Below are 13,873 nucleotides of genomic sequence, written 5' to 3' on the forward strand. Positions count from 1 at the left end.
GGCTGATTTACCCATTATACATTCTTTTCTTATATTAACATACGTTAATACAAATAAGCCCTATGCTTAGGTTAGGTTTGGAAAAAAAATCGGTTCCGACTTCGTTCCAAGTAAGATAACATATATATATATATTTACAGATAACATCACATGTTTACGAAATATTTATCTGTTTAAACCCGAATCCCGATTAAATTTCAAAAGTAATTAAATGATCAAACCCAAATTGATTTAAATTTAGATAAAAATCTAATCCGAATTAAGATCAGAACAAGTAAACTAAAGAAAAAATTATGTGTTTAGACCCGAACACAATTTTAAACCAAATAAAAATTTTGCTTCCAGATCTAAATTTCATACATAACTCATTTTCAAACTTCATTTAATTTGAGTCGAACAAGTTCAATCATCCCGAACATGACATAATTTTACCAACCCTACTTACGCTCCTATTTTATTTTTGGGCTCGCCCGAGTTTTTCTGGATTTTGGGCTAATCGGATTTGTATTGAGCTCTCCCTCGTCACAATCAGAGGAATAAGCTCAACAAAGGCCACTTTTGATAAAATGTTCAAGAACTTATTTCACAGAGGCAAAAAAGGGAGATCCGAAATCAGAACAAACTATCATCCAACTCTCAAAATTCTAGTAGAGTTCAACAGGCTTGCAAACTATCATCCAACTCTCAAAACTCTAGTAGGGTTCAACGGGCTTGCGGAAGCTTGCTCCAGCATAAACTGCTTCTGCGCCAAGCTCTTCCTCAATTCGAAGGAGCTACATACAAGTACGTACAGTTATTTAGATAATCACGCCCAAAACGTCTTGTAGACACCAAAAGTATTGTCGGTAACTAATTCATTAGATCCTTGTTCATTTTATTAAAGCTAATGCAGAGAGGTATGATGATAACCTGATTATATTTTGCAAGACGCTCCGACCTGCATGGTGCTCCAGTTTTAATTTGACCCTGGTGAAAAGAAAAACAATGAACTTATGTGAGTATGATTAAATAATAGATAAAAAAAAATGGCTTTAACAATTTACTAGGTTCAGTCCATATTCCAGAGAAGTAAATACCGTGGCCAAACCCACTGAGAGATCAGCAATAAAAGTATCCTCAGTCTCACCACTGCAACCGAAAAGGACGAAATTAGTGATAAAACACACTTTTCTTTGAACGGGTAAATTAGTGACTAGAACTTTCAATCACAATTAAAAAATATTATTTTCACGTCTGATTGCACTTTGAAATCAACTTTCAAACCTGCGATGACTAGCCATGACACCCCATCCTGCTCTCTTGGACATTTTTACGGCCTCAATACTCTCAGTTACTGATCCAATTTGATTAACCTGTTCATGACACAGGCCGGTAAGTTGCAAATTGTCAACAGAAAGAAACACGAGTACAAAAGTTTAGAGAAGCCATGAAAGAAAAATAACCCCACAGAACCTTGAGGAGAAGCGCATTGCAAGATTTCTCTTTGATGGCCTTCTCAACCCTCTGAACAAAAATAGGACACATAGTGATATGTTAGTCAAAACAGAGAATCAAATATCAATCACTGGCTCTCTTTTATCACTCAATAAATCTATAAAGCTAACTATTCAAATTGTAAACTGAGAATATGTACATCATTAAAATATTATATATTTATAAACACACATAACAATGCATGCTAACCTTGGGGTTGGTGACCAAAAGATCATCTCCCACAATTTGTACTTTTTCACCAATTTCAGCAGTTAGCTTGGCATAGTGCTCCCAATCATCTTGGTCGAAAGGATCTTCAATAGAAACAATTGGGTACTCAGAGACAAAAGACTTGTACAAATCCTTGAGAGCATCTCCGGATAACTTTTGCGAACCATCATTGTTCTGCTCCAAAAAAAAAGAAACACAAAAGATATAGGTAAAAACCAGGGGTGGGGTGGGAGTACTTGAATATAGGAAATTAGGACCTCAGATATAGTCCCTAATCTCTCCTTATTTTTGCTTCTCTTTCTAGAAGCTTCACCAAAGTCTAAACTAACATGACCTGAGTGCCAGTTTCAGTTAACTTTACAAGTTCTCATTTTATCTTTTCACAACTTTTGTCTTCTAAACCTTTTTAAAAACAAATTCTCAAGAACTAAACACATGCATTTAAACCCAGCTCCAGTCTTATTGTACTCTTTATTATAAGATGGCCTTCAAACCAATTCACAAAACTGCAATTCATCAAAGTTACCATTCAATGGATAACTCACCTCTTCCTTGAAGTTCAGGTCGTATGTTTTATCTGATCCATAAAATTCAGATGCAGCAACATCCATTCCAATAAAAACCTAACAAATGGGAGCAATTATCAGTCTCTGGTGCCTATTCTGGTGAATAGTATCAAAACACAAAACTTCATAACGAATACGAAGGGTACACTCACTTCGTTAGTGTAACCCGCTTTAGCAATAGCTGTTTTGAGCAATTCAAGTCCTTCCTTGTTCTCCTGGAATCGCATAAAATGACATCACAAAGATGTTAGTCACAACTGATGAGAACTGGAAAATTTATATTATTTCAAGATGATTGAATTCAAACTATCAGTGGAAAAGCAAAAGGTGCCAGATGGTTGATAAAGCTAAGGTCAACCTGAATATTCGGAGCAAAGCCACCTTCGTCACCAACATTTGTTGCATCTTGGCCATACTTCTTTTTAATAACGGCCTGTAATATTAAGTAAAGGTAAAACCCCCCAAAAAGGCAGTGCAGTTAGAATAAGTATAAGAGAGACAAGGAAGCCGAGATTACATAAAATCCAAATAAAATAATTAAACAACATTCACATTACCAAGTAGATAACACACATACAATACCCTGTGAAGGATGAAATAAGTTCCCAAAATAACTTATAAAGGCAAATTATAATGTCTCCAGCAACAAAACTAATACACAAATTCCAAAATGAAAAATGAAAAAACTTCTTTTGCCATGCATTTGATCTCGTATATCACCAGTATAGAATGATTAGTTAATTATAAAAGATATGTTAGGACCATTAGTCATCAACTTATGAAAAACAACAGTTGTAAACTCACTTTCAAATGGTGGTATACTTCTACACCCATCTTCATGGCTTCTTTGAAAGAGGAAGCTCCTACAGGAAGAATCATGAACTCCTGCATGCATAAATGAATCAGAACCTCAATAGAAAGGAACATTCTTGAAAATAGTCACAGAAAACATTGGGAGGCATGCCTGCATGGCAAGTTTGTTTCCTGCATGGGATCCACCATTGATGACATTAAAGGCAGGAACTGGTAGAACCAACTTCTTGTTTCCAGAAATGTTGGCAATGTGCTGCATCAAGAATATTGAGGTATGATCAAACCTCCCAAGAAACGACAAAAAAATCATAAAAGGTATAGCTATCCATCCCATCATTAGAGCCTATACAGATGCCTAAATCAATTTGTGTCAACTGATTACTTTTTACGTCTTCAAGCATCTCTTATATCTAATTTGTTATATAACTCGGTATATGTTTTGTGGCGTCTCACCCATGCATGCATCAATTACTATAATACCTTGTACAGAGGAACTTTCTTGACATGAGCCCCAGCTTTGCAGACAGCAAGAGATACAGCCAGAATAGCATTTGCTCCAAGCTGGGAAAAAAATTGATGCTCCAGTTAACATGAATCATAGTAAATTAATGAAAGTGAATAGGATCAATTAGGTAAGTACCTTTTGTTTACACCAACCCCACTCATTCACAGTTCCATCAAGTTGTTGAACCATGAAATTGTCAATAGCAGTCTGCTCCGTTGGGTCCTGCAGATAGCGAAACAAAACTGTTGTTAAGATGCAGGGAACGATATCAATTTTCAAAACCACATTTCTATGATATCAATCATTGATTCCAGTGAATTCATGGATCAATTAATTATTATTATTAGTGATAATTAGCATTCAGAAAACATGGACGTCTACTTTAGAAAAAACAATCTTTGACCTACCTTGCCAATCAATGCAGGGCCAATAATGTTGTTGACATTTCCAACGGCCTACATACATAAAAACATAGAAACAGCATTACGAGTATTGCCAGATCAAAACAAGGTAAAATTATCAAATTCTTGATAGATGGGATGGAAGGGAAAAAACAAAACCTACCTTTGATACACCTTTGCCAAGGTAGTCTGAGCCTCCATCCCTAAGCTCAAGGGCCTCATAGATGCCTTAAAAAGCAAGCAAATAGTTTAGTACAAATGAAATTTCCCCTAAATGTATGAATAGCATTCAAAGCGTGAGTTAAGAATATACCAGTGGATGCACCACTTGGAACTGCAGCTCTCGCAACATAACCATCTGACACTGTCACTTCAACCTATAACAAAGTAATAAACCACATTTATTGACATAAATCAACACTGGAGCACTCAAAACGAAAATACACATTAGATACAATTGATTTATCGGAGATTAGCGGTATCAATGATTAGTAGTTAATAGAGTTAACGCTCTGTAACACTGTCTATCTTGATAGCTCAATGATTGACAACTCGCCGAGCTTGATTATGCTAGGCGAGCCGCGAGCTATCAATCTGAACGAAAACGAGAGCAAAGGCAACCAGAACCTACAAATCTCAAACTCTAACAGGCAAAAATAGAAATCACCGTTTCCACTGATACTACACACAGAGAGTGACTTCGAGAGTATCGAGAAATTAGAATCAGAGAGAAATCCAGTCTAGATTCAAACCTCGACGGTTGGATTTCCACGGCTGTCAAAGATCTGTCTTCCCTTGACGGCTACGATGGTTGCCATAGCTAGCTGAAAGGCTTAGATCTGGATTTGGAGAAGAGGCAATTGAGGTTTATGAGAAAGTACGAGAAAGATTAGCTGCGAGGCCCAGAAGGAAAGCTCGAGGTTTATGTAGAGGAGCAAGAACGTTTTAATCGTGACCGTACGATTATAAGATATTATTATGATGCCCATTTGGTTTAACCGCAATCAGGTCATATGTAAGGATCACTCACCCATTAAGATGTGAATTCGAATCATATCCCCTACTCAAACTCTTATTTCAAAAAAAAAAAAATGTTATCTCAGCTTTTATACTTTCATGTGCATCATGTGAGATACATCGAACATCTTAAAAATATATCCCACATCAATTAAACAAGTGTACAAGTGTCTATCGAGTGATATATATGTGCAAGCCCACCTACAAACTATCAACGAGACATTTTCCTAAACTTAGTGTGTTAGGGCTTAACTCAATTGCTAGGCCTTGGTTATCATTTTCAAGAATTTTTTAAAAAAATATCATCTTTTGAAATAAAAATCAGTCAATCGCGTTGCATCGTAACTCCTTACAACTTCAACATTGAACTCTTTGAAATAAAAAAATGCTATAAATCACATTGCGTCGAGTGTAAAAGTAACTTACTACTCCTTAGAGCATCCACAATAGTGCTATATTTAACATTGTTAACAATACTTTTTGGATAAATATAGTGTTATACCATCACAATGGGTATAATGGTGTGTATTTCAAGTACTTGAAATGTTTTTTTTTTTGATAAATAAAGCGCTACATGCACACAATGGGTGAAAAATGACACTTGAAAATTTAGTTGTGGAAAAATGATACTTAAGAGTTGAAGTATATATATAGTTGATGAATAGTGAAGAGAGAGATGATGAAAATGAAGAGAGAAGTGATGAAAATGAAGAAAGAGAAGATTAAAAGAAAGAGAGAGTTGATGAAAAAAAAGAGAGAGAAGATGAAAAGAAAAGGAGAGATGATGAAAAGGAAGAGAGAGAAAATAGAGAAAATGAATATAGAGTGTTGAAATTTATGGAGTGTTGATGAATAGTGTTTATTATGGGACCCACTCATCCAATTAAATTGTGCCACATAGGAAAGAGGAGAAGAGAGAATGATTTTGAAGTGCTGTATTATATTACTACTACTGTGGATGCTCTTACAGGTTCAACATTAAACTATTTGAAATAAAAAAATGTGGTCAATCGCATTACATTGAGTGTAAAAAAAAACTCCCTACAACTTCAACATTGCTAAACTCACAGCAGTTAAGTGATAAGGTAGTCGGGTGTGGCCGTAACTCCTTACGACTTGAACATTGAACTCTTTGAAATAAAAAATGCGGTCAATCGCATTGCATCGGGTGTAAAAATAACTCCCTACAGCTTCAACAGTACTGAACTCATAGCAATTAAGTGATAAGATAACATACTGCTCGATCAAACATTTTTTGTCCCAAATCGATGCGTTCAAGCCAAAGATGGTGTGTTTGGCAGGTAAAAACACACTATCTTGGAATAGAAGTTATTTTAGACTGCCAAACATAGCATAAGGTACACAGAAACAATTAAAACAGAATTCTCATGGCAAGTAAAATAGACAAACAAAAACTGTTTAAATTTGGCAGAAACATTTTAACTATCCATAATTATATGTCAATCATCCAGATCAGTGCCTTGGCTTAAGAATGTCTAATGCCATGGTAAAAAAGAATTAACAGCGTCTAACTATCAGGCAGAAGTGCAAGAATATCTCAGTAAATAGATTCTAAAGGCTACAACAACAATGCAATAAAATAATGTTGATCAGTAGTAGTCCTGTCAGCCTTCAAATAACCTGAAATGAAAATTGGACTGTTATTGAAGCAATAAATTTTCTCCAAACCATAAACAAATAAAGAGCCAAGTAGCATACCTTGTACATCTAATTCCCTAATCACTGGGCAAAGACACATTGATGTCAGGAGATGGCCTCTGGCTTGGCAAGGGCTCTACACCATTCCAGCCCGCGCTATAGGAAGACGCCACATTGGGTATAAGCTTATCACTAGCTTTATCATCCGCTTCAACATGTCTTTGTTCTGATAATAGAGATGTTGCAAAGGATTCGTAAACTGGTTTTGCTTGTGAGATTTGTGTTGCTGCAGTTGCTGTATCTCCTGGGGAAATGGTTGTAGCCGCCGTTGCATTCTCACGATAGTGCCTCCTCTTATGAGCCTTGTAACCATTCGGCGTGAAGCTTCCAAGAACAATCTAGCAAATAATGTGAAGTGAACGTATATCACACAAAAGAAGTGGTTAATGATCTTGAAATCGGGTTTGCTTCCCTTTCCAATGGACTATAATCAACGAGAGTTTAATTACCGAAAAATCAGTTCAAAATTTTTTGGATTAAACCCATTTTACTTGCTGATTTGACGAGTCTTATCAGCATCGAACCCAGAAACAGCTACAAAGGTTCCATCAATGTGTTTTGAGGTAAAATAAAAGACTACAGATTTGGAATTGAGTCACTGTGTTAAAACAGAAATGAGCAGTGTCATGGTAAACAGTAACACTATAGAGAAATCTGTAATCATGAATTTGCCAGTAACTTAAACGGGCCAAAATGCAAAGAGAGGACTTACTTGGATAGGGCTAGCAGCCATCAGTGAACCAGCAATACCACCTCCAACCACGCGGCCATCAGGACCAGCCAATGAAACACTCAATCCACCCGTCCTACTTTTCACATTGCTGGAATCAGTGATTGTGTATGACCCTGATAAGGACAAAATCTCAAAGCGTCCCTGCAAAGAGAGTTCGATTTCATATTCAAGACAATTCCAACAAAAATAAACAATGTCTTTATGACATCATCAACCCTACTATTAAGTTTAAGATCACTGTAAGCAAAAACTTCATACAGCATTTACATGCTTCATTATAGGCCTGTTTTAGAATGCAATTGGATAACCTACACTCTGATTTTAACATATTTTGCAGCTAAAAGAAATGTTCAACAAGTGTCAATCTCTATGAATCATAAACGAAAGGAAGGAAACTAACACCCAAGTCACAATGGCAAGAGAGATCGTGCGGTCAAGAGGACAAATTTATGCCTTTTTCTTGGTTTGATGTGTTGCCTAAATGGTGGATTGAGGACAAATTTATGCCAATGATTGGAAAATCATCATTACCACCGCATAAAAGAGTACCAAAAGTACATCCAACCACTACGGTGTCTGCTGAATCTACTCATACACATCAAGGGAGAGGAGAAATCCAAGCGCAGCGCACTCAAAACAAAAACGAAATGTAGACAGAAAATGAAGAGAAATCAAACTAAACAAAGTAACAAACATAAGAACGTGCCTCATATGTCAAGATACCGCCTGAGGAACCAGGTTGGCGAATAGTAACATTGGAAACAGCTCCATTGGCAGAGAGAACACAGATTCCTCGAGGACCTCTCTTCGCAAATGATAGGATATTCCCAGCAACATCCTGCAAGCAACCCCCATCAAGCACTTCTCAGTTACAAACAATCCATTAGAATAAGGTTTCAGTGCATATAACTAATTATCAGTTTCTCAAGCAGAATGAGATGCATATAAATTACCTCCCCGGTATTTACGGTCACCACATTAGCCGTGAAGTCCGCTCCTGCAGTACTGGTGAACAATTCTCCTTCACAGACAAAAATTCACATCTAAGAAAATTACAGCTAAACACAAAGAAAACTAGCACAAATGTTCAAATCAAAGAGAAATGCAGATGCCATCTTTCATAATTCATCCTACGACATTAAATTATCACGCAATTTTCTAGGTCATGTCCAGTCTAGATCATAGATGTTAGCTGTTTTGTTGATGAGAAAACTACGGAGAAATTTTCTGCCTAAAGAAATAATTACAGATTCTCTTTTCACAGTTAGTTGGGTGAATTCAATCCATGATTATAGCTAAAGACCGAGACTAGTTTTCCTATCATTTTCTCACCAACCAAACAGTGAACATAAAAAGTCCTAAACAGTCCCCTATTTCTATTTTGAGTGGGTAATTCCTTCCTAACTCACCTAAAGACGCTAAAACCTGCCAGGTACCAGAGCCAGAAGGCCTGCCTCGCCCTCGCTTGGAAGCTAACTCCGGAGCCGAAGATGGAGACAAAGAAAAACCCGATGGCGGCGAAACAGGTGGCGCTGCCGCCTTGTAGGGCACTCTCAGGTTCCCATCCGCGTCGTACTTTCTCGGCCTCCCTCTCTTCTTCCTCCCAAACAAATCAACACTGCCGGTACCACTCCCTTGCAAAGCCCCTCCTCCTCCTGACGTTGTTGTTGTTGTGGTGGTGGTGGTGTTCAATTGTGGCGGAGGCTGCAGCAGTGGTGTGGTGGTGTTGGTTGTCACACCGCCAAGGCAACTCTCCATGCTCATATTCATATTCATGTCCAAGTTCATGTGTGGCGGTGGCACTACGCCGCTGCTCACCGGCGGTGGTGACTCGGACTCCGAGTTTAGCGGCGACAAAGAAACCGTGCTTTCTTTCTCCTCCATGCCCAACTCAGCAAGGCAAAGCGACGAATACACTGTTCTGTCTTGTTTCTAGAAAAATTTTGAACTGAGAAGATCGAGTGCAAATGGCGCCAGAAGTAGAAACTGTGATGCGTAGCTTTTTTAACTTTGGTTGCTGAGAGAGACTTTTACAAACTTCCCTCCATTAATGGTGTTTAGAAAGAAAAAAAATACAGAAACTTTTTCTCTACTCTACTGCAAACTTCGAAGTCACGAGGAAAATTACCGTTATACCAGCGTGTTTTAGATGCCGAAGCTACCCTTCCTCTGCAATTTTTTTTTTTCCCCTACTTGTCAATTTTGAGCTTAAATATTTTAATAAGCAAGCGTTAAATTTTCAATTTTTTACTTTTTTTTGGGTTGCCGATATTTAGATTTAGCAATATCAAAGATTCAAAATAATAGAAATAGACATTATTTCCATACTAGTATTATTTTTTAAGTAAACAAGCAAGGGGTGGTGGGGTTTGAATATTTGTCATACAAATGAAAAGTGAAATAATGTGATAGACGTCAAAAATAGCTCGGTTTTTGGTGACTTATTAGATGGTCAGGATAGTTGTTCTTGACTTACAGTAAATTAGAAAATACGAGTTACAAGGGATCTAAGTTCGTTCTCAGAGGATCTCTTCGAAACTCAAATCAGTTCGCGATGCTTTTGTTGGAGACTCTTTGGAGCTCTCTCTCTCTCAAGTCTATCAATCAAGAGTTCAGGGTTCAAGGTCATTTACATGGCACTCGAGGCTCCCTTTTTATGTGAGTTTTGGGAATTTTAATTTTGATAGGAGTAAATTTCTTTCTGCACTATTCTTGCACAGATTTTGAATATGGTAAATCTCACCTTGATTCATTTCTTAATTGAAGTCAGTTTTCTTTAGGACTCTCGATTTCCCTTAGTATTTGGTCATTGTTTTCTGAGGTGATGCTGCTCGGTTTAGTATTGAAATGTCTTCTCAACTCATCCACACAACTCAGGTGTCGTTAGTTCGACTCATCACGTTGGCTCTACCTTGAGATCAGTGGCTCGGGGTGAGCCTGTTTGGCACCTTGCTCAATGTGTCAACTCGGCCTATCCGTGTCACGTGCCCGACCCTCGTGCCACAGGCATTATTCATTCTATCATCACAATGTATCATTAAATACAATCTGAATTTGACAAATACATTGGATAATGATCAACATTGAAGGGCAATGTAGGAAATACAGTGAAGTATTGTCCTCTGTTTTAAATTTTATTACTTTTATAAGACCCAAGTCAATAAAAGATTGTTTTAGAAATCTGCAAAAACTTGTTTGGATTAGCAAATACAGTCAAACGATTGCTTCGCTGTTAAAGCAATCAACCCGCGCCATAAAATAATGCCTTCTTTTTAACCTTCTTTTTTTTTTTTGCACCCAAAAAAAAAGTGGACTCCAATTTTAAATTTTTTTTTACATTTATTATTTCCATAAAATTTTCTCTAATTTTATAATTTTCAATCATTTATAAGGGGGCATGGATGATATAAAAGTGGGTTTTGATGGGCCAATAAAAAACATGATGCTACAATGACACATATTTAATTCGTCAATTGGTATGGCATGGGAGTTGTCATGCCTATATATTGGGTTGTCTGGGTCTCATTTTACTTTACAACAACACATTTACACCAAAATTAATATTGAGTCCTATTTCTATTACACAAAAAGTAAAATCAGTACATTTTGTTGGCCCAATTACATCAACAAAACACATCATTCAATATAATCATATCATCAAAACACAAATCTCTATACATTACCTATGCCTCAATAAAAAATCACCATTATGATTGCTCTTACTACTACAATTTTTTTTTACAGAAATAAATTGTTGTTATTCCATTTTCAAAAATATATTAATTGCTCTTTTATATTTATTCACAAATACGAGCGTGAAAAGACAGCAAGAGAAAAATAAATATTAAAAAAATAAAAACGAGTTCTAAAACTTTGAAAAAGCGAGCATTGACGTCGACACAAGAGCTGCATTTTCAGACCGTAGATTGGCCGGACCAAACACGCAAACTTTCTTTTCTTCAATTAACAGTAAAAAAATGCAGTTATGATTCTCTGCTTCATGAAACAGCGTTCGAATTCTTATTCCCTCTTCCTGGTTGCATGATCTGGAATCTGATGCTCATCGGACGGACTGGAGATCATCAGAAATTCAAAATCACGTGATACTCTTGATCTGAACGATTTGGGACCAAATTGCATCGTCACTATATTACAGGGTACAAATAACTCCACTAAATAATATAAGCATTAAAATTCATTCATTCAATATGTTACGTTCACTACAAATCAGCCCATTAAAAAATTTAAATATTATATTATTCACTCATTAAATAATATAAGAATTAAAATTCACTCATTCATGTAATATATAAGTAACAATAAAATAATAGTAAATTCATATTTTAATAATGTAAAGATTTAAATTAGAGATTCTGATACAGTTGTTGTTGAATAAATAATTTATAAATTGTCAAAAATGATATTTAAATAGATAAAATAGAGAATCTGTTAAGAAACACAATGTGAATACTCTTAAAATGTTTCATTTTCATTTTGATTATTCAAAAAATGACTATATAGCAAGAAATTTAAACATTTAGAATACCAAATTACAGGTGAATTAAAAAATCGGGCCGTCATGATCGTATCCATATATAGCTCGTTTTTTTTTATAAACAAGTCAAATTTGCACTTAACTTTTGTTACAAGTTTGTGTTTGCTTATCTCGTAATTTGGCAATGCATGGGGAAGGACGCTTGATCCTTCTTGGGTTGATTGCCTATTGTGATTGATTTAGGGGGTAAATTCGAGAAAACCTTAGACTCAAAGCCCAAGTTTGGGAATAATAAACTTAATTTGGATGCCTTTCTTCAATAGGAGGGAGCAGTTTTAGGAAAATTAACTTAAAACTGAATAATTAACGGCAGTAATAAATGTAATAAAATTATAATACTAAATATTATCGTGCCTGAGCCATGCAAGTGCAACTCATAACGACTTTTTATATTTTGAGGTCAAACTGTCGAAGGGAAGGGGATTTGAAATCATAACCTCCTTGAATCATAAGTTATAAAGTAGGATATTCGTGAGAGCATTGTATAAATTAAATAAAAAACAACTCGAAAATGTATTATCTGTTTCGAGCCTAAGCCAACACGATTTTGTCCATTAAATATATCTTTTTGGTTGAGAGAGATTGGGTCTTTACTCATAAATCACGTTAGCGGTTTACACATAACCGATGTGGAATACAAAACTGAACACCCTCGCACTTGTGAGTTCGGTTATGCAATGCGCAACAAGTGGATACTGGTAGAGGTCTTTTAGAATCAAGCATTCGCTCTTATACCATGTGTATATCGGATACTCGTGAGAGCATATCATAACCCAAACCCTAACAACTCGAAGATGTATTGTCTACTCTCGGTATAAGGCCCGCATATTTTGTCCTTTAAAAAGGTGTTATTTGTTGAGAAGGATTTAAACATTACTTATAAACATCATTGATAAATTACAGCTAATAAATGTGAGATATAAGTTTTAACATTTGTAAAGTTGAAACTACAATTAGAGTTATAGTTTTAACTTTTAAGTAAGAACTCACGAACGACAAACAAAAAAGAAAACACCCCAAGAACAACTTAATTAGTTTAATAAAGTGGACATAATTAGAGTTACATTTGTGAGATTTGTTGTCTAAATAAGTAAATTAAGCAGCTATTTTGTATTTTTTTGAATTGGAAAGGGGATTCGAATCCTGGAATATATATACCGTCCTTACCATTTTAACTGATGATTCGAGTGTACAGCTACTTTGTCTTGTTGCACTGTCTTCCACGTTTTTGTTAATTTTGGACTTGGATTCGGAAAAAACATTCATACTCGGACGTCCTGCACCTGCTGGCACAACGGACAAGATAGATAAAAACAAAAAGAAAAAAAAAAAAGAAGAAAGGGAGAAGTGAATTGAAATTGAAGATTTCATCATCATGATAATTTTATTTTATTATATATATATATATATATGAAAATTATCAAATCAGGGATTCTCACTTTACTTCCTCACACGTGATGGAATCAGTGCATGAATGACATTAGATGGATCCCTCATTTTAAATAAAGTGTGGAATCCTACATAAAAGAAGCCTTATATATATATATATATATAAAATTTCTGCTTCTTCTTTTACACGGCATGGTTAAACGAAACGATTTACTTTATCGAGTAATTTTAAATAATCAAACTATAAAACAGAGAAAGAGTAGTTTTAGGGAAATTGTGATGGCCATGTGAGAGAAAGAAAGAGAGTTCCAACTTCCAACTATCAAGGCTCTTTAAAATTTAATTTAATTTTATTTTTTTGTCCTTCATTGAGGATAAAAAAATCCAAAAAAAAAAAATTATTTTGTTTTCCAATAACCCTTGATAGACAAAGAAAAAGGAAAAAAAAAATTTCCAGAAAGAAAGATTTTA

At 35.7% G+C, this 13,873-nt stretch overlaps 2 protein-coding genes across 2 annotated transcripts; both read right to left on the bottom strand.

Moving 5' to 3' along the window:
• Positions 1-368: 368 nt before the first annotated feature.
• On the bottom strand, positions 369-4,961 carry LOC119998144 (enolase). Its single transcript, XM_038845373.1, has 17 exons — positions 4,742-4,961; positions 4,303-4,366; positions 4,153-4,217; positions 3,996-4,043; positions 3,724-3,810; positions 3,564-3,644; positions 3,235-3,336; positions 3,075-3,155; positions 2,629-2,703; positions 2,423-2,485; positions 2,250-2,327; positions 1,684-1,878; positions 1,453-1,503; positions 1,264-1,352; positions 1,077-1,128; positions 910-966; positions 369-773 (listed from the first exon to the last, which is right to left on the bottom strand). The coding sequence occupies exons 1-17, from the start codon at positions 4,805-4,807 to the stop codon at positions 693-695; spliced, it is 1,335 nt and encodes a 444-aa protein (XP_038701301.1). The 5' UTR covers positions 4,808-4,961; the 3' UTR covers positions 369-692.
• Positions 4,962-6,402: 1,441 nt separating this feature from the next.
• On the bottom strand, positions 6,403-9,634 carry LOC119998442 (AT-hook motif nuclear-localized protein 1-like). Its single transcript, XM_038845774.1, has 6 exons — positions 8,868-9,634; positions 8,412-8,479; positions 8,165-8,296; positions 7,438-7,599; positions 6,726-7,063; positions 6,403-6,647 (listed from the first exon to the last, which is right to left on the bottom strand). The coding sequence occupies exons 1-5, from the start codon at positions 9,340-9,342 to the stop codon at positions 6,743-6,745; spliced, it is 1,158 nt and encodes a 385-aa protein (XP_038701702.1). The 5' UTR covers positions 9,343-9,634; the 3' UTR covers positions 6,403-6,647; positions 6,726-6,742.
• Between the last annotated feature and the right edge of the window lie 4,239 nt (positions 9,635-13,873).

The sequence above is a fragment of the Tripterygium wilfordii genome, chromosome 5 (assembly GCF_013401445.1).
Source record: "Tripterygium wilfordii isolate XIE 37 chromosome 5, ASM1340144v1, whole genome shotgun sequence".
Lineage (NCBI taxonomy): Eukaryota > Viridiplantae > Streptophyta > Magnoliopsida > Celastrales > Celastraceae > Tripterygium > Tripterygium wilfordii.